Raw genomic sequence first — 21,503 nt, forward strand, 5'->3', positions numbered from 1 at the left:
GAAGGCTTTTGCATGTATTAATTTTTTTACACCAGATACCTGAAGATGAAATTGTTTCATACTTAAAGACTTTTAGTAATGCACTGCTATGTTTCTTCTTTTGTTTTTAGTCATTAGAAAACAGCTGTGCATGTGTGTTATATGTCTGTGTATATAGAAAAGACCTTGTACTGTCATGCCACCCGTCTTTTTTCTTCTGATCCCAGAGGGCAAACTGTCATAGGCAGCTGTCATATTGAAATAAAAGTCATTATTTTCAGTCTAGTGATTTCAGTGCCTTACATACATTTGGCAAGTTGCATATGTATTGAGTTATTTGAATACACTTCATGGGCAGTTATTCTTTCCAGAACACTTTATTGGGTCCTTTAGTTTGAATTTACCTTGGGAAAAATTTTCTGATACAACAGACTTCTCTGAGCCAGGAGAGCAAGAAGTGTAGTATAGTGTTAGAATGCAGGTGATGGTTTCCAGAAACTTCAATCTGTTTTTCAGTTTGTAGGCCACAGCTAAAATTTCCTATACCTGGGAAGCAGACACTGTTACTCAGTATTGATCCTTAGCAAAACTGCAGTGAAAACATGAAAGGAGTAATGATTACAACTATTTTTCTCCAATTCTGTATACTTTAGTTCACAATTTCAGCTGTCTCGTAGCTCTTCAGCTCCTGACAAAGTGCACAGCTTGCTTGCTTAATGCTTAGATAACACCATCTTTACAGTTAGGTTGAGTTTGGTCTTTGTGTGAAGTGGAATAGTATTTTACATCTCCATGGTGCAAGGTAGCTAATTCCAGTGTGGAACTTTTAAGGTAAGTGCTGCAAAGTATGGAGAAACCTCAGCAGCATAACTGCTTCACTGAGTATAGGCATTACAGAGACATTACTACTACTTTGTCAATTGAGTTAGAAATTTAAAAGTAAGCGTGCATTTTTTGATTTTGTTAATCTAACTTTTCTTCAACTGGAAGGAATTTTTGTCACAGCCAGTCAGTAAAACACAAACACATCTTCACCCCTGCTGGCTCTGGCAGTCTATTTTCTACTGTTCCCTTTTTCTGCTCTGTTTGTTAATAGGACTATCCATTTTGCTGTAGTAAAATTTGCAGGATAAAGATTCTCAACTATATAAAACTAGTTCCAGTTCCGTTGCTTGTGTCGCTTTTAGCCATTTCAGACTTGAAAATACTTAATTTTGTTAATAAAGAATCAATCTGATAACAGAACTACAGAGTCATTTAGTTTGGAGAAGACCTCGAAGATCAAGTCAATTTTTTGAGCCGCCACCATCTTGTTAACTAGACTATGGCTAAGAACTGTGTCCAGTTGTTTCTTGAACACTTCTGGGGATGGTGACTCCACCACCTCCCTGAGCAGCCAGATACAATACTTGACAGTCCTTTCAGGGCAGTTCTTCCTGATGTCCAACCATCTCCCCATATGCAGCCATGAGGTTGACTCCCACCTGGCTACACCCTCCTTTCAGGGAGTTGTAGAGATCACTAAGGTCCCCCCTCAGCTTTCTCTTCTCCAGGCTAAACAACCGCAGCTCCCTCAGCCACTCCTCATAGGATTTACCCTCTAGACTGTTCACCAGCTTTCTGGCCCTTCTCTGGAACACTGCAGCACTGGATTTTCTGAAATTCTTCACTGTAAGATTCTCAAGGATTACTTTGGTTCCTGGGAGGTTATATATCCTCCTCCTTTGAATTATCAAAAAGTAATTAACTTACTTCACTATTAGCCAGCAATAGTTCTAGTCTTTTATCTTTTGAGAATACCATATTCTGCAAAGTTTGCATTTCAGAATAGAAGAAAAAATACTAAGTTAAGGTGCATGTTTTTGAATAGAGGATTAAATGGGCCCCATAAGTATAGAGGGAAGACAAGACTTCAAATTTGGATTTGTTGCTTTTTGTGACAGAGAGTGAGCTTCGGCAGTAGGACAGACGTTGGTATTTGTGCAATGTCAGTACAGAGCAAGGAAGGGAGATGTAGATTTGTTGGGGCATTGCTGGAAGATTTGTAGTTGTGTAGCTTAGGGTTTCTTTCCTCTGTTCTGGTAGTTTCTTGGGAGATGGTATAATTGTTTGCTTACTGAGCTGCTTAAGGAAGCTGAAGTTTTTCCTTGCACACTCTAGGCTGGGTTTTTTTGAGGAAGAAGAGTCTTTTGAAAATGCTGGTAATAGTTAATGTTTTGTCAGCTTGTGTTTTGAGAATGCTGCTTATGCTTTGGTAGTTACTAATAGGAAATTCTGAAGTGTCCCCTCTGTAGTGTTACAATGGATCTTTGCATTACAAATACGTAGAGTTTGTACTTGCTGAGAAGGCCCGTGCAATACCCAGGTTTGTAAGAGATGATTTCAGACTCTCCCACAGCAAACCTGTATAGCTTGCTGTTCCTTCAAGGTGCTCAGCTGTAAACATTAACACAGTCTGAAATATTTTAATACTGCTGATGTTTCCAGAGGCACTTGTTAGTGTGTAGTAGCATAATCCCTATGTTACTTTAGTGGTTTCTTGGGAGTCAGAATGCATGTTGTATTATTGTTAATTCAACAAGATTCGACTGAGAGCTGTGATGTCATCCAAGAAAGAGGTAAGGCTCTGCCTTCGATATATCTCATGTCATCCTTAAAATTGCAGTGCTGATTTCTGTGCAGTGTATTAAAATGTAGTGGAATGAGAATAGGCTTCTAAATACAAAAAATAACCTTTCATTAGAAAGAAGTTTTTGGGAACAACTTGCCCATCCTGGCAGAAACTGTAAAGTGGTGTATAGCAGAGTATTCAGACAAATGTTGCCTCAACTAAAAATTTTTGGAGTATTTTCTTTTTATCTCAGCTAAAAATGTGTGGGGTATTTTCTTTTTTACGTTAAAATGACACAACATGAAAGCCTCTGATGAAGTTTGTTCTTGAAGAGCTCTCAAGTAATTTTGGAATACCATATGGTTGGTGTTTTGTTCTAGAAGCCTTTCTTAACTTCTCTCTAGCATTTTTTCTCTAACACTTGCTGGTGTGATGCAGAGCACTGGGAAGGATATGGAAGAACAGGAAAGAAACGCTCCCATTTTGTTTTTCATAAAAGGGAGCAGGAAGAACAGATTGTTTTTCTTGCTTCCCAAACTTGGCTCCCATAAGAGAGAATATAAATTGGGCCTTTCATATGAGGACATTCTGAGATGTGCAATGTAGAGGAGGGCAGAAAGGGGCCAGGTATATCCAGAGGTCTAGTTTCCCCCTTACAAATTTACTGTGAACAGAAGGATATGTGGTTGAGAGGTACAGTGCCTTTCCCGTCAAGTTGAGCACCTTATGAATGAATTGGTGCTGTGTAATTCACCTGCTTGGTCTTTCTTTTTTTAAATTTTCTGCTAGAGCTGGTTGGTTTGGAATAGTTGTAGCATACTGTAGAATAGAAAAACTCAGATTATCACTTGAAAATATAATCATTTGAGAGAGGAAGCTTACAGAAAAATTTTTTTTTTCCTGTGTTCCTGCCAAGGATCGGGTTCACACTTCTAAGGATTTGGTTGGTCAGATTTGCAGTCTACCAGTGAGACAGGTGTTGGAATTCTTAACAAATTCAGTGAGCTTCTTACCTATGAAGTCTACAATTGCACAAGATAATCTGTGATGGTTTTTTTGAAGTGTCAGAGTTCCTGTATTTCCTATCCTTTAGAGTTGTGCAACTTTTGGTGCTTGTACTGTAGCAATTTATTTTAATTAGACATAATCTTTTGGAATGGTAATCATTGCTGCATTTATTTGTTGCCTCTTGATGTCTGTAGCATCCTGGTCATTCTGTTAAGCCTTTTTGAAAGTTTATTGAGAGATCCTCACTTTGGCTACTTTACTATGATGTGGGCAAGTACTGTAACTTCTTAACTGTTGTACTTGTTTTTTATTAATGCTTGCAGAGATCTCTTCTGCTGTGTCTGAAGACAAGAAACAGCTTAATGGTAAGTTCTCACCTGAAGTGAAGTTGGGAGTGGATCTCAAACTTAGGTGAATATCATTGAGTGAGCAGTATTTATCCACACTTCTTCTTTGCACTTGAATGCAGTAGTCAGGCTGTAGTGATCCGTGCAAATTTCAGAAGGCAAAATCCTAAGTGTTGTGAATTCTGTGTTTGAAAGTACTACAAAACTGCAATAGAGTAGTGTAGATCACAGAGGTATGAAATGAACAAGCAAGGTCAGCTTGTCTCTGAAATGCCAGGAAGATTTTCTGCCCAAGTCTTTTCTATCCAGTCAGGTCTTCCACTTGTTTTGCTGGATCTTTTTTCTTTCAAAGTGCAAAATTTTGCATTTCCTTCTAAGCTTCGTAAAGTTTTTGTCAGCACATTTCTCCAGACTCTCTGCATCCCTTAATAACCTTAACCTTTCATTCTTTGCCCGTTTGTGTGTTTTGTTATTGCTCTGACTGGGAGAGTGTGTGCCCTGTAGGTTGCTAGTGACTGTGTGAAATAATATCAGCATTCCCTGTTCCTTAGGGAGTGCTCACAGTAACTAGCCTCCAGCTGGATTTGGTATGCTGATCACACCTTTTGTGACTGGCAGTTCTACTCATTTTGTGAACCACAAACCCAGCTCTTTCCCATGTGGCCATGAAGATGGCATGAGAACCTTTCTCACTAGCCTTGCTGTCCCATGGGATTGTGCAAAGCAGCCCCATGATGTGCAGGGTTGTAATTCTGCTATTCATCTGGTCACATTAAACTGTTCATTTAATGCCTGCTATCAGCCTTTGGCTTCACCCACAGCTTTTCTTTATTTGTGATCCCCATGACTAATAGACCACTTTTCTTAATTGGTTCACTGATCACCTGAATCATTGTCTTTTTATTGCAGCATGAATCACTGTTTTCATGTAGCATCTTGCAGTATTTAAAAATAATTCATAAATAACTTGGTTTGCCAGAATGTTGTTTTATTGTGGCTGTTCTATATTTCCCTGGATCGGCAAAAGCAAATAAGAGTATGAATGACCATGGATTCTTGTTATCCCTGTAGACGAAGCAGATAATATGTGTGCCCTCAAGAAAAGCTTAGCTTTTGAGAAGGCTTTTATCATTAGGTGATTGGTTTTCTTTTGCAGTGATCTGACTCTCTGACGTTTAGCTTCCTTGGCAGCTGCAGCTGTTCTGAACTTAGGAGTAATTAAGGATCAAAGAATAAGTAATTTGACTGAGTTTTAATTGCTTGGGGTTAATTCTGGTTGATCAAACAGTTTTGACAGATTGGTTTAGACCAGAATAGCTCTTTTTGTTTTTATCTACTTCCCATGTGGTGGAGCCACTCAATTACATGTTTAAGCTTGTAGTCATACTAGAAAACTTACTGGTACTTAGAAGATAAAAATCTGGGTAACTGAGAATTCATGTGCTAATTATTTTATGCATAGCCATTTCAGGTTTGCAAGGTTTGCCTTTGAATGGGCATGAAACCAGCACTTACCAGCTGTTCAGTCTGAAGCTTCCTCCATCATCATTCTATTTACCTTCTTTTTGTTAAAACTGATGCAGGATTGCAGTTGCTTTTATGTATCTCCGTCCTTAAGTTTTTGCCAAATATGTTCAATTTCTGTTATGCCAGAGATTAGTACAACTGGCATTTTGAAAGACTGGCCAACTGTTGCTTCTCAGCAAAGGCTGTTTCAGACTGTTTCATGTAGTTAAATAGTTAAAATGAGTGTCTGAATTCTGTGAAAATTCCTAGCAAAGTGATGTGTAGAAAGATTTGTGTTGCTATCGTTGCTTAATTGACTGACATGGAATTTTACTTATGAATTAGGTTAGATCAGACATCTCAAATGGAATATTCATCTGAATTGTTAAACAAATAGTTCTGTTAAAGGAAAGTCATTTAGCTAACCTTTTTGTGCTTCACTACCACAAAGTGTAAAAGCACAAGCTTATAACAGATGAAACCAAGCACAACACAGGTACTGTGGTGCATGGAACTCTTAAGTTCTGAAGTAGACCTCCATGTTCTAGAACCTTGCTCTCCAAGAGAAAGTGCTGAATAAAAACTAAATGTATATAGTCTGGCTACCTGTGGAAATAAAGCCACCAAATATTGTTCAAAAACACTTAGAACATTCAATTAAAAAAACCAAAACCATAAACCCCAAACATACCTGAGAATGATTTATATTAAGCAAGCATCCCAGCAAATTATTTTAATGACTCTCTGTTCTTTGCAGGTGTGCTTCCTGATAAGAAAGTACTGGCTTCTTCTGCTAAAGATTTAAGTCCAGCGTAAGCCTTTGTCTGTCATTGTCTGTTGAACACTCTATTTAAGAATTCTGTGTAATTATTAGTAAATATAAGGGTAGCTCTTGAAATTTCAGTTAAGAGAGTATATGTCATTACCATCCTTGTATAAGTAGGAAAGCTGAAGTTCAGGTTTAAAACAACTTGCCAGAGGTCATGTGGGCAGATGATGGTTCTTTGCCTGTTCTAAATCTTGTGGTGCCTTGATTGTATACAAATGTATGGCTTATATTTGCAGAGTTCTCACCCTTGTTTCTTGGGAGAACTCATGGAAAATGATTCCAGTTGGACTGATTTGACTTTAACTGATTTGTCCATAAACAATTGCCATGCCTTGAAAAAGGGCATTGTTTCAAGCTGGAACGTATTTAGATGCAATAGCTGCATTCAGGTTCCTACAGTGTGTAAAGCAAAGCAGGCCCTGAAAGCTCACTGAGATACGCCTGCTGTTGTCACTGAGGCATCATTTTACTCCATTGATACCTTTGGTCCTCAAGGTCCAGTTTCTCACTTGGCATCAAAATCCCCTGGAAATGTGTGTTCTCTGGGCTAGTTACATGCAGTCATGAAATATTGTGGCTTGTAAACAATTGGAATGAGGTTTATTTTCTGAAGTGTTCTCCAAACCTTGCTGCCCTTCTTCCCATGTGTGTCTGGCATATTCTGGCATGTGACTGGAAGGTGTGCAGCCTAAAATTTGGTTGCTGTCAGGAGTGTTTTCTCCTCCTTTGTCCCTGTTTTTCTGGTGCAGGAGTAGATGGAAGTTACTTCCTGGCAAGTATAAGGCCATGCAAATAATTAGCATTTGAAGGCTTTTTTTTTTTTTTTAACTTTACCCTGGATTTATTACAAGGTTTGGACTTGGGACCATAAGAATGAATGCAAAAACTTGATTTGTGGAGGTGAAGGGAACTGTGGTTTTGTGGTTTGTGCATCAAATCTTTAACTCTTGGAAGCCACCCTGCCTATTTAATTGTCTGGACTCAAGATTTTAATCATCCATCAGCAAGGTTCATAAACCACAAAGAGAATACATGTGCTTTTTAAGTAAAACTAATGCCATACAATTTTAACTCCTGACTATCAGAATACATAATTAGATAGTTATTTTAGTAGTTTTCTCAAAATTACTGTCTTTGAACTTAGTCTTCAAAATAGTAAATAATATGTTTGGCTTGTAAATTTGTTAAACAAGCTCTGTTTGAAGGCTTATGGTTAAATGTGTTTTGATATGCTCAAATAAAGTATATATTTTTTTCTTTATTATATTTTTTGTTTTACAGTTATGACTGGTTCCAAACAGATAGTTTGATCACAATTGTCATATATACTAAGCAGAAGGTAAGTATATTTCATGAAGGAAGAATTACAAGATCCAGTTGTGATCTAGCATGAATTCTAGGAGAACTTTATAAAAATTGTTGGTTTTTTTTTTTTTCCCCTTGGCTATGAAAGGACATGAATGCAGACTTGGTGATAGTTGACTGTCAAGACAAACAATTAAGGGGAGAAATCATCATGGATGACCACTCATATCTTATAGAAGTTGGTAGGTACTGTAATTTTGCAGTTGAAAGTATTGAATTTTCATTCTACTGTATTAAAACCTGCTCATCACACCATTAGCATTTTGCATGTATGAATTAATATTTTATTCCTCTTTTATTAGAGATGGTTAAAGTGCCTAGATGTAAAGGAATTACATTGTTTATCAACTCACATCTTCATTTTTTTAGTATATATTAAATTTCTTACATATGGACTAAAATGCAATAAGAAATAGATTTTGAAGTTGTATAAATTTTTTTTCACATGTATTTTTATGATTATTAAAAAGCCCCATTCACAAGGGCAAGTGCAATAATGCAGATTGGTAGCTTTACATGAGCCATTGTTAAAGGTAATGGGAAATATAATACCTTCATGCATGAGGCTTGTAGAAGTCATGAGTCAAATTTCAAGGCCAAAGAAACATGCATTAGTATTATTAGTTCACTCAGTATTCCTAGACTTATACTTTCTATATATATGATGGCTGGAATAGAATTTTGATAATGCTTAACACAGAGTTGTGTTTATTTCAGGCTTGGATCATGCAGTTTCAGAAGATGTGGCAGGTAATTTCTGTCTCTTGCAGCACTTCTGTATCTCTTGTAGGATAGTCCAGTCAGGAGCTGAACTTCCATGATCCTTGTGGGTTCCTTCCAACTCAAGATATTCTGTGATTCTGATATCAGAATGCGCAATTTCAATTTAATTTTCTGACTCATCAGATACTTTGCTTACCATCAGGTCCTGACAGAGTCAATCAAACCAAGCCATAGCATTATTTTTTTTTTCTTAATTGTGGCATTAGGCCTGTGAAAGTAATAAGCTGAAAGTGCTCTGATCCCTCTGAGTATGACTAAATGCTAAAAGAGCTAGAAGTTAGTTCTGTTGTGTATTTGTAAACTGTTCTTTGCTTAGACTGAGACTTTCTTGGATTTAATTGTTAATTCAAATGGCCTTGAAAAGAAAGTCGTAAGTAGTAGTAATTAACAATTTCCAGTACATGAGGACTCTGAGTTCATGAGCGTTTTTCTTGAACAGATGGTCTGTGAAGCTGTCCTGATTCCATGGTCTATTAAGCAAATAATGTGTATTAATTATGCATATCCAGTTAGTGCTTGTTTGAACTGCACTCTAAACATTTTAGAGAGATAGCTGGAAGCACCTTTAATTTGATATTCTAATGTAAAGAATTAATTACATGTGTTTTGAGAAATGAGTAATTGTTCTGAATTTCATTATAGTTTTTAGTGTGAAATATTTTTTTGTGCAAAGTGTAACTAAAAGTAACAATATGAAATCTTTTCTCTTTTAGTAAATATTGCTGAAAAAGTAGGGAAAGTAGAAATTATCTTAAATAAAAAGGATAAGGTCCATTGGAAAATGCTGGGACAGCCCTGTGAGGGTCATAATACTTTCATTAAACGCACAGACAGAGGTAAGCAATTTTATGGCTGGCTACCAGCTGTTTTAAGACTTCTTGGAGCTTGTTAGTTATATTTGTTTTTTCCCAGGATTTTCTTTTTCTCTTGTTGTACCTTCATTTCTTTCACAATTGTCTGATCTTGAGAGCTATTCAGGAATTCTCATAGAAAGAGTTTGACTTGGAGGAGGGTTTTTTGTTTTGCTTTAGTTTCTTGGTTTGTTTTATCCCATAGTGGAGTTGAAGGTGAACCTAATATTGGAAGGGGCACACTGCCTGAGTGTTGTTCCATCTCATGGTTACCTGTGTGCTTAATGACCTCTCTGTCCATATGAAAACCTCAGTAGACCCTAAGGAGAGTGTGCATGGACATGTGTCAATCATTATGGGAGTAACTGGAGTAAAATATCAAAAACCTTCACTTCCAATTGTTACTGTAGATACAGTATCATCTCTCAGTGCAGTAAGGTGGTTCCAGTACACTGCATCTTTATAACTTGAGCTCAGATTAAATAAGGGACTTCAAGTCATGTGTAGGTACTAAAGCCAACTCTGAATAAGCTGTGTGTACAAGAAGCAGTAAATGTTATATATGGATTCATTTTGTGGTAACAGAATAACATGAACTTGTTGCAGCACCCATGCAGTGATCAAGCATGGGTTTTGATTTTTGTCAGCTAAATTAAAAATTTCTGCACAATTGCATTGTGTAATATAAGCACAATACTGATGTTATTGCGGTCACCTAGTTCCTCAAAAGCCCTCTTGGTCTTCTATCTAATAATTCTCAAAAATTGACTGTTGGGTTATAGTCTGCCTTCTTTTGTGTGAAAGCAAAGTTGTGCATTTTTAAGAGCTAGTGAAATGTTGCTCACCATGTTGTACATGTCTTATTTGCCCTCAGTTATGCTTCGTGGGCCTTTAAAGTTGAGAGATTACTGTGGTACAAAAAGGAAGACTGCATAAAAGCACATCTCTCTAGCTACCTTTAGCTTATGTGAAATGTAATTTTCATTTTGAGAGTTTCAGAAACTATTGAGTCATCCACTTTAAAATTAAATTTTTCTATATAATCCTCTGTATCCAAGGGGTTACAGCCTGATCTAATGTGTTGTCCACTGTCTGTTGCTAATTTTCTCTCTCCTTACCACTTTTTGTGATTTTAGAAAACAGAAAGAGAAGATAATCTGAAAGAACAAGAGATATAGTGTAGGGTGGCTTTATAGATCCTTTGCAAATTAGGAATTAGATGCAATTGACAAAATACATATTGAGCATTAGTAACCAGTGCTTTCTAGATAATGTCACCTTGGTACACTTTTTTTTGTACTTTATTTTATTCAATTTTTGTGTATTACTAGTTCTTTTGGTAACTTATGCTTTCTAATATAAGTAATCACTACCTGAAATGATTCCAGTTTGGTGGCAAAGCCATGAATAGTGAGTGCTTATGGGAGCAATGGTTTAATAACCTAAATTAATTAGGTTTTCCTTGTCTTTGAGGTTTTTAGTATTTCTGTGTGAATTGACCGTTAAAACACTTCCATTATATTCAGAGCACAGGAAGAAGGGCTGAAAACCAGCCAAGATTGACACTTGTAAAGTTTACTTGGCTTTGTCTTTATTACTTTATGTCTTTATTACTTATTGATATTACAGCATTCATAAATGAGTTTGTAAAGGACAAGTGTGTGACCACCACATGTGCAGAAGCGTCTATACTTTATGAAGTTATTTAATATTTCATTTTGAAGCAGACATGTCTAAATTCTACAAAAAAGTGATAAAGGTCTTCTTCAGGAAAAACAACATAATGCAAAGATGGTACTGGAAGCCTATGATAACTTTATTATATGAAGAAACAATTAACACAAGCCCCTACTTCTTTCTCCGTAGGCGGGAAAGTCATGCTCCCAGATAAATTGCCTAGGTACTCTCAAATTCCTGTTGAGTTTATACTAACATTTTGCCCAGTGTATTTTGGTTAATTGGAAGGAATGAACAGAATTGTTGAATTTCCTCAAAGTTGAAGAGGATTTTTTTTTTCAAAATTACTTCAATTTCGCAGTTGCACTGTGTCTTTGGATGGTAAGGAGATTCGGAAGAATATTCAATACTGCTTCTACTCTTTAAGAAGGATTAAATGCTTAGTTTTCTAGAGAAATAATTATTTATAACCTACAGTATTGCATGGAAAACACAATTCAGTATAATTAGATTGTCAGTGTAGGGGAGTTGGTGACACTACTTATTGGGTAGCTATTCTGAAAGTGTCATTAAAAGTGTAAACAAAAGCTTATGGTTGTAGGGTTGACATCCTGTGAAATTTAAATGCAGTATAAAAAGCAAGATAGAGCTTTCTCATTGAAACAAACAAATAAAAAACCAAACCCCTAAAACCTGACCCCTTCCAACCTACCAAAATACCATACTGCACAGTTATAGATTGCAGGTTTTCATGTAGGTATTAAGATTGATTTTCTTGTTGGTGCTTTTTCTGGGAAATAAAGTGTGGAAGCCCAGTTATCAGTGGGCATGCACATAAATGCAGTAGCCATATGCAATTAAAAAAATCACGTGTTAGTAGGGATGACTTGGGGGTGTGTGTGTGTGTATTTTTTCCCATGGAGAATAAACTGCTTCTTCCTTCTGAAAATTATTCTGAACTTTTTCTCAGATTCCTGTTTTGGAAAGTTATCTAATTACTAAGTTCTGCTGTTTTAAAGAGTGTGCAACAATTGGCAGATGTTCAGTAAAGAAACATGGTGCTGTTGCCTCTGAGGGCTGAAGTGGGATGCAGTTTCCTTGTTTTGTGCAGTGGTTTTCATACAAATCAAGTGGAAGATCATAGAGGTTTTTTTGTTAGAAGTACCAGAAGGGAGCAGAGTGCTGCTGCAGCACTTATATCAGCGAGACTGGTGCTGTAACCGGGTGCTGTGTAACCAGGGAAGGTTTAGAAGATTCAGTGGGAACTTTATTTTGGGAGGGGAGAGAGGCCATCTGGGAAGAGCATGACTGGCCTTCTTGGGTAATATGAGATAGCTTGTGAAATCTAGTAATTAACTGAAGCATTTGAGGGTGCTGATGATTTCATGGTCAGCAGTGTGGGTTTGTGGTTGTCTTAACTCCTAAGACTGGGCAGCTGCTGGAAGTGGTAGGAAGCCACCTTCCTTTAACTGTGTGGTCTAATCCCCATTATGTTGGCAGTAGGAATAGTACTTGAGTCTTCATAACCAAGTAACTTGAACAAAATAAGTATTAACTCTCAGCTGGTTGGTGGATGTGTTTGGGTAGTAAATGCTTGCTGGGAATGGGGTGGAATTCCTCTACCTGAGATGTAAGGGTAGTGGAGCTATATCTTTTTCCCAAGCCAACAGGCTAATAATGTTGCCACTGCAGCATCAGTAGGGCTATGACTAAGTAGTATGACTAGTAACTAAGAAATAAAAATTGTCGCTGAAGTTTTATCATTGAAGAAAAGCCAGAAACATAATTAAGGAAAAATTCTTAAACTCCCTTTCATTACAAGGATGAACATGCAGTGCTCAGAAGGATGATTCTCTCCGAAAGCTATCATTATCTGTACAGGAGGTTTATTGCTAAAACTGAATTTGTATGCCTATAAATCAAGGTGCTGTAGTTTTTGATTCCAGCAAAGGTGGAAGTTGAGTTTAAAGAGTGATGTCTCTAGCCTATGATTGTATTGGTTTTCTGTGGAAAGCCTTTGATAGTGAGGGGCTGCAGAGCTAGTTCTCCTAGATCAGGAGCTGCATTACTGACACTTGATGTCTGCAAAATGTTTAATCAAACCTAACCTCCTCACTAACTACTTTGGTCACTTTGAAAAATTAGGATTTGCTGCTGGACACTGGCATCATGATCCAAAATTGAGAGAACAGTACCTTTTGCTCTTGTATAGTAGCAAATCATATGTCTTTGGCATCTGAGAGTAATATGGCTTTGTGGGTTGACAAAACTAATTGGCTTCAGCTAGTTCCTTTTGTTGAAAGGCTTTTCTGCTTTGACAGTTATTTTTGCCTGTGGCCTCAGATTTTATAGGAATGACTGCTAATGCTAATTTTAGTTAATGTAGTAAAGATTACAGTCTAAACTAGAAGTTTACTTAGAAAGTTTTCAAAAATACATTGAATGAATCAGGACAAAAAGTTCTCTGTGGCAATTAAAAAGAGGGAGATAAAGGTTATTTATGAGGAAAGGGCTGGAATTAGTCAGGTTTGAAAGGTGAAAAAATTGTCAGGAAACAGTGAATCAGTTGATGAATCAATTTTTTAACTTTTTTCTCTACGCCCAAATATGTGTAAGAGCATTAGCTGATGAGTGTTAAGGGTTATATTACCAACCTCACACATCCTTTAAGCAATTCTTAAGTCTGCAGAATGGATGACAATCTTAGCATATTTATTTGGCTACTGTACTTTGCAATCTTACTGTGTATTATTTTTCAAAAGAGGGATAGAAAACAAATTTCCACAAACTTTTCGTAATATATATATAGTTTGAGAGATGCTGATATTTTGTTTTACTTCAAGGTATAAAATGGAATTACTAACTTCCACTTTTTTAGGGCTTTAGGCTTTCTTTTGATTCATCTGAAATGCTTGTTAATTCAAAATAAGGGATTTGTAGGATGTTAGATGAAAGATGTGAGAAAATCTTAATAAAGAAATATTTATTCCGTGTCAGAAGCTTTATGCTGTGTTTCTGCAGGCATTTGTAGTGGATAACTCACTAGTAGCTATTTGAATAATTTAAGAAAACCTTGTATGGCATTCTCATACATGAACCTGCCAAATTTTGTGAGGCTTTACATAAGAATATCCACTGGGACTAGTCACAAATTCTACATTGAAAATGGTAAATTACATGGTGGGAATTTTGTAGGAAAGTGGCTTCTTCTCTCTGCCTTTTTTTAAAATTATTTGGCTTGTTTTGGATATATGAAGTTTAGATAATGCTGCTCATGGGATTTTGTTGCTTGTTAGCTCTCTTTGTTTCTTTCTCTCTCTTTTTTTTTTTTTTTTTTTTTTAATTCTTTGCAGAGCTTCCTAATAGAATACCTAATAGCCCATGGAAGTTCCCTTGAGTTACAAACCTGTTTAGGCAGTGAGGTTCTGTGATCACACTGATATTCCAGGTTGGAGCTAAAATAGTGCAGTGCTGAAACAGAGGCCTGGCTGAAAAATGCTCTCCTAAAGGTAGAGGAAGAAAAATTTCTCATGATTGACTTCTTTACTGAAGGCTCCTATAAGCTCCCTGTAGCTTTCTCTTCTCCAGGTTGAACAATCCCAACTCTCTCAGTATAACTTCATAGGAGAGTTGTTCCAGCCCTCTGTTCATCTTTGTGACCCTTTTCTGGACTTGCTCCAGCAGGTCCACATCCTTCTTATGCTGGGGATCCCAGAGCTGAGCATGGTACCCCAGGTGAGGTCTCACAAGAACAGAACAGAGGTGCAGAATCAGCCTGCTGGGTGGCTGTGGGCAGTGTGTTGCTGAGGAGTGTGGTGCTGTGCTGGCTTCTGTTTCATTTGCATCCCACCAGCTGGTTTTGGTCTGCATACATGTACCCATGCTGTACTTGTATGGGGAGCTCAGGGCAGGTGCAATGTAGTAAAAATGGTTCTGATAGTTCTTGGTGCTTTTCTACTTATTCCTAGTCAATAACTCTAACTCAGAAGCTCTTAAAATAATGTTATAAGTGAGTCCTTAGTCCAAAATTATAAAAATTGTTATAAATAATTATACAAGAAGCATCTGTTTATTGTCTTTTTATAAGCATATAGGGACGTACACACATTTGTCTCTCTTATTGAAAAATATATAATAACAGAATGAAAGATTGAGACTTAACTAACAAGTAAAATGTTTTTAGGACTATTCTACAGAAAATGCAAGTTGATTTCTAAGACAGAAGTTACCCATGACACCAAACTCTTCTGCCTAATGTTGCCTAAGGGAACACATCTTCGTGTTCCCACTGGACAGCATGTTTACCTAAAACACATTATTGCAGGTAAGAAAAATTGAGAATATAATAATGGATATATTTACATAAATCATTTTCATAGTGTTGGGAAAAATGCCAAGTCCATGGCCACTAACTCCCTGATTGTTAGCAAGTCTCAGCTTCCAGGGTCACAGTCAGTACTTAATAATGAACTGACTGGATCCATATTAATGGAAAGTTAATTATTGAGATAGCTGGCATTTACTGGTGACCTTATTGTCTCTACTGTCAGCTCTCCCCTTTAAAAGCACCAAAGCAGTGCTGTTCATCTTTGAAGTGTGGGAAGCTCATTGTATATGTCTTACGAATCATTAGTCAGTTCCTTTTTGTTTGCAGCTTTTTTGAAATGAGGAGGGTACTGTTGAAATTTTTTTGGTTTTTTTTTTTTTTTCTGAGGGATTTATAATAGTCATGGTAACACTGCTTTACACTCCAGTTGTGCAATATTAACAATAATGTGAGGTTATCATAATATGAGAGGAATATGTCTTGAAAAGCACGTGGTTTTCTTCAATGCACTATTATTCAAAATTTTGTAAAATCTTAGAAAACAGAAGGTCAAAGAAATAGCCAATTTACTATGTTAAAGGGCACTTGTTGAAATTTGCATATGGATAGTTATACTGGTCACTGTACTTGGATTGCAGTATACATGGTAGAGACTTCTCAGAAGACTTTTTAAACATCGATTGATTGAGAACTGTTCTGACCTCCTCCTCTTCCCTTCGTAGTTCATAGTAGTGTCCAGCTCTTGAGATATTATTGTCATTATACAATAACTTTTTGATATGATATTGCAAGAAAATACACTTGTGCAGTATTAAAAAATCTGCTGTTTAAATTTAAAATAAATCAATCTGTAGTTTTTAATTAGAATTAGAAGGCTTCCAATTCAGTAATAAAAACTGGTACAGTGGAAAGTAATAACTTGCATAAAAGCATGGGATGGTTTTATTTTTATGGTATGTACAGGTTCTTTATTTGCTCTTCACTTATTTTGGTATTTGTTTGTAGTATCTGGATGTAGAGTACTTTCCATATTTTTTGAGCTGTATTTCTGTCTACTCTCTAGGGACAGAGGTAGTAAAACCATACACACCTGTGTTGCCTTTTTTGCCACTGGATTTCCAAGAACCACCTTGCCATGATGGTGTGCATATATATTTAATGATTAAAATTTATTCCCATGGACTGTTCACACAGGCACTTGACCACCTACAAATTGGTAAATATATGCTGGGGGGTTGTGTTTGGTTTTGCAACAATTACATTATTTTTAAAGATTCACTGTCTGAGTATTGTGACGTCCTGACTGTTTACCTACTTAATCAGGACTTACTTAAAACTTCTTTTAAACCTTATTATCCATTCCCTGAGTGTAAAGGCTTGTTCTCACTGTAACTAGGAGTTGCCCATTGCAGAAAGCTCTCCCCTGAGTGATGTATGTGAACTGTATCACACATCATAGTTGGTGGCTTTGATGTCATATGCTGAGAACAACTTCTTGTACTTTTGCATAAAGAAAGGATGTCTATGTTATGGGACTTAGGATGCACTTGCATTTCAGATATGGAGGTAGATTTTTAACAGTGACTTTGCAAATGTTTGTGTTCTTGTTTTGTAAAATCCATCAAGACATAACATTTTATTTGTACATCTCTTCTCTTAACAAGAATGGTCCTAATTTGAAGTGTATAGTACCTTTCTGAAAGAAATCCTAATGTTACAAAGATGAAGGCATTATGAAATGGCCTCTAAAAAATCAGAATGCAAATTAGTTTGTTTTCATCAAATTAATGTTTACTTTTTAATTTTTTTTAATAAAGGAGACTATATTTCTGTCAGCAATCCTGAAGGCAACTTCAAGAAGTCACAAGTTCAAACTTCAGAAGATCTCCTTTTATTGGCAGGAGGCACAGGTTTCACACCAATGGTTAAGCTACTGAATTTTGCTCTGACTGAAGTTAGCTGTCTCAGGTATGTGGACTTCTTGACACACAAGCTTCAGTGTTAATAAAACAATTAACAAAAGCATTTTTTTCAAATTACACCAAAAACTGGCTTGCTTTAGGGAAAAGGCTTTCAGAGGAGGCTGAGGCAACTTCCACTTATTTGCTTATGGGCTACCCTCAATGTAATGAGTTGATTTGCATTTTAAATTTTAGTTGTGGTACAAGTGAGCTCACTGAGTAGAAACTTTAAGGAGGGCTTTTTTCTTACCTTCACATTTGAGTATCTTTTTTTAGTATAGAAATATTACAGTGTACTGGGGAGTATCAGTAAGGGTGTCTCAAAACATCATTCTCCAAATAGCCATTTTCTACTTTTGTGCTCATGAACAAAATGCATGGCTTTCCTATGCACTTTTTATTGACTGTCCCCTCACCTGAGTAACACTTGATGCTGTGGTGCACCATGCCACCATTTGGACCACTACTTTAGTGTAGTGGGCTTTATTTTCTATCTTATCAGAGAATTGGGCCCTGGGAAGCATGTAAAGGTTCTGGCACATTCTAGTTTCTGAATAAAATGATTTTAGTATTTAAAGATGGAACATAATTGACTTGGGGCTGTTTTGTCTCTACAAGGTAAGTTTTTCAAAGCTTGTTCAGTGTGCTTCGTTTTGACTTATAATGCCTGTGGAGAAAACAAAAAGTACAAGTAAAAGGTTTCTGTATGATGCATTAAATTCTGATTCTTTAACAAAAACCAATCTGCAGTTAATTTTAATTTTTGGTTTTTTTAAGGACAGTGAAACTGATCTTCTTCAACAAAACTGAGCATGACATACTCTGGAGAAACCAACTAGAGCAATTAGCTCTTAAAGATGAAAGGTAATTAAAAGTCATGTGGAGAGCAACTTGTAACATCTCTCTGTACAGAACAAATCTTGGGCTTAGACTAACTGTACAGCTTTGGCACAAGGACAGATTCTGATTCTGTAAGCTCTTAGCTAAGAATATGGTGAGACCTAGGGAGTGGAAGGAGATCCGTTGCTCACAGGTGCACAGGAGAGGCTATGTTGTTATGGTTCTGTAGGTCCCATGGGAAGCCAGGGATTTGATTTACAGTGTTTAATAGATGGTTATTGGAGATAATATGTTAGATGAGATGATTTTTGAAATTGAGAAGCTTTTTGATGCGAAGAAAATTTGCCTTAGCCTTAGCTATAGAAAGCACAGTTACACAAAAAGGAGCACAGAAAAGAGAAGGAGAATGTACAGCAGAAGAAACATTCTGAATTTAGAGAAGTCTTCTAAAAATCTTTTTGATGTCACTGGTTATGAAAATTTTTTATGTCAAAATTCAAAGTTTAAATAGGCTCATTACTTTAGCTTTTTCTTAATAATTGTTGCATTTTGCCCTCAGTTACTATGTAAGTGCAGGTTGAAATGCAAGTAGTGTACATGTAATGTTAAATTAATTCAGCGGGCCATAGTTCTGTCAGGAGACACAGGATTATCAGGTTACCCTTTAATTTCAGTTCCCTTGCTGTTACCACAAGGTAAATTGTCACTGCTTAGATTTTATGTGATAAAAATATATTTTGTTTATGGTTAATTCTTAGTTGAATTCTTCCTCAGTAGAAACCACTTGTTCCTTCACAACACTGAAGAGAAAAATCAATTCTGTTTCATACCCTCCTGATGTCTGACACATTCAAAGCTTTGTAGTCTAGACACTGTGCAAATTTACAGTAAAAGCCTGTTCTCCTTTTCCATAGGAACCTCAGATACAGAAGTGCTTGGTTTTTACTCAGTTACTATTCTATTAGTGAGTTTTTGAAACCAACATTCAGTAATGAGTATTTTCTCATTACTGAAATTGTGTTGACATTTTCATGAGATTGGCCAAGCATTCTTACCTCACTCATGTATTGAGCTATACCAATGTTTGTGTAAAAGTGCTAATGGAGCAGGAAATTCTGTGCATAAGTATCTTAATTGGTGCCCAGTTTAATAGCTGAGGTTTTTTGTAAGGTGAAATAGAAAGCTGAAATTTTTAACATCTAAATATTTGGATAAATAAATATGTAATACTGGAGGTGATTTGACTGACTTGATCCCTAGAATGACTAAGTATCTGTGAGATCTGATAATGCACTGGGGAGCTGCGCAGAACAGGAAGATAATCATAGGAAACATCAATGTCTTGGTCACCAGCATTTTGTATAGCAGATCTCTAATCAGAGGTAAGATTTATGTAATATTCTTCTGCTTACCAGGTTTGAGGTTCAATTCGTTCTTTCACAACCATCAAAAGACTGGGTAGGTAAACAAGGGAAGATTTCTTTATCTCTACTGTCTGAGTTTGTGAAAAGAACCAGAAGAGACTCCAAAGTGCTTATCTGCATCTGTGGTCCAGTACCTTTTACAGAACAAGGAGTACAGTGAGTATTTTAAATAGTGAACTGGAAAATGAGAATTTTTTTTAGAATTTGATCACCTAATCACCTGTAGTATTTCTGATTTGGTAGTCCTTAAAAAATGGCCTTACATTTTCTGCTTTGTAAGAAAATTTTCAAAATTAAAGCAAACAAAAAAAGGCATTTTAAAAAAACCCACCTTGCACCATACTTGAGGGCTGTATTTATATTTATGTGTAGCTAAGTATCAGCAATATATAAGTTTCGTGAGTTTACTTAGTATGTTGTCCAGTACTTTCTAAAAGCAACTCTTTAACAGTTGCTTTAACTCTCAAACTCTTTAACTCTTTTTTCGCAAAGGTTTTAAATGCTGCTTTTAGTTTGACATCCATAGAAAAGTTGTAATAATTGGAAATAAGCTTTCTTTGTTGGTGTTAGCTTGATAAATTAAGTTGTGGAAGTTCAAAGCAGTGTATCAAAAGCATTTTTCTCAATTATTTTTAAAGTAATGCATTTATTTGCATCTGTACCTATTATTTTTTTTATGCACCTTTTATGATAAAAGATCCTCTAAATTTCTCTTGAAATCTATTGAAGCCCAGCTCCAAAATATTGAACCAATACGATGTCATTTGCATTTCTGCAGTCCTGCTGAAGTCAATATGTATTGGCCAATAATTATGCTGCTTCTTGAGAAATCAGAGATAATTCAGATTATATCTGTAATTTTAGAAATTGTTTTCATTACCCAAAAAGTTTATGTAGTATATCTGAGCTCCTGGGCGTTGATTGTTTTCTAATGTATTTTCAGGGGTAAAGTTGAATGTGCATGTCTGAATAAAAACAAGGAAGTGGTGCTGAAGTTACGCTTCATGTGTGTCTGTGGTGGGTTTTGAGTTCCAAATATTAATATTGCCAACTTGATTTCTGACTTTCAGATATCTGAAGGACCTTGGATACTCCCAAGAAGAGATACATGCTTTTACTGCATAAACCCATAGGAGGATATCAATGTTTGATTCTATAATTCAGTGTTATTTATTTATCTTCATGAATTTAAATAAGTGAGAAACAATTTTGTAAGACTTGAAATTTCACTCTTGGTGCCAAACTGCTTCTTGGAAGAAGCATATCTTGGAAAAGAAGTTTTATACTGTGTTTTATCTTCTTTTTGTAAATATTTTTGCTAATATTTAAGTCATCCAGGGTATTAATTTATTGTAGAGGCAAGCAAAAAAGTGTAGTACACATTATGTCAGGTGTTTCATGTTGTTGGTTTATGAGAATTCTGAAATTTGTGTCAAGCTCTTATTAAGGCTTGGACCTGATAAAGCTTATTATTTCTTACTGTAAAAAGTCCAAAGAGCAATACTGTCTGAAATTAAATATTGCACTGTAACTCAGGTAATCGGTCATTGAATAATTTCCTCTTCATCTGATGTGTCTATTTGACTTGCAGGTGATTCAGATGCATTTCTGGCTTTGTAAACAAAGAAGAAAAGTACCTTTGGTAAAATATAAAATTTACATCAAATAATAAAAAAAATAATAATTTTACATCATGTATTTCTGCAAAGTTTTTTGTATTTTCATTTAAGTGCTATAAAGAAAGGTTTCCACAAGCTTAGTACTCCAGCTGAGAACTCAAAACAGAGCCATGGAGTCTTGGTCTCCCACAAAACTTCCCAAGGGACCATTTGACTGATGTCAGGCATCCTTTGTTGTGACACAATCTGAAGATAAAAACATGACAGCATAGATACAAGGGTCGGGACAGAAATATCTAAAAATATTTGACAGGTTGCACTAGTATTAAGTGAGGTTATTTCCATCAGTGTGTTTTTTTACACTCCATTTTTAAAA

General features: G+C 36.2%; 1 protein-coding gene across 4 annotated transcripts in view; it reads left to right on the forward strand.

Annotated features, from left to right (window-relative positions):
- Nucleotides 1-21,197, forward strand: part of CYB5R4 (cytochrome b5 reductase 4) — a 27,797-nt gene extending 6,600 nt beyond the window's left edge. For 2 of the 4 annotated variants that reach the window (XM_030267534.4, XM_030267535.4), the window contains exons 5-16: nt 3,922-3,963; nt 6,209-6,263; nt 7,562-7,619; nt 7,734-7,827; nt 8,363-8,395; nt 9,142-9,264; nt 15,140-15,280; nt 16,347-16,499; nt 17,101-17,251; nt 18,022-18,108; nt 19,500-19,664; nt 20,579-21,197. In XM_030267534.4, the coding sequence (XP_030123394.4) occupies nt 3,922-3,963; nt 6,209-6,263; nt 7,562-7,619; nt 7,734-7,827; nt 8,363-8,395; nt 9,142-9,264; nt 15,140-15,280; nt 16,347-16,499; nt 17,101-17,251; nt 18,022-18,108; nt 19,500-19,664; nt 20,579-20,633 (1,157 nt within the window). In that variant the 3' untranslated portion in view covers nt 20,634-21,197. Of the gene's footprint in view, nt 1-3,921; nt 3,964-6,208; nt 6,264-7,561; nt 7,620-7,733; nt 7,828-8,362; nt 8,396-9,141; nt 9,265-15,139; nt 15,281-16,346; nt 16,500-17,100; nt 17,252-18,021; nt 18,109-19,344; nt 19,665-20,578 lie in introns of those variants that run through there. The other 2 variants (XM_072926617.1, XM_072926618.1) reach the window with 2 other exon arrangements.
- The last annotated feature ends 306 nt before the right edge of the window (nt 21,198-21,503 follow it).

Source organism: Taeniopygia guttata, chromosome 3 (assembly GCF_048771995.1).
Source record: "Taeniopygia guttata chromosome 3, bTaeGut7.mat, whole genome shotgun sequence".
Lineage (NCBI taxonomy): Eukaryota > Metazoa > Chordata > Aves > Passeriformes > Estrildidae > Taeniopygia > Taeniopygia guttata.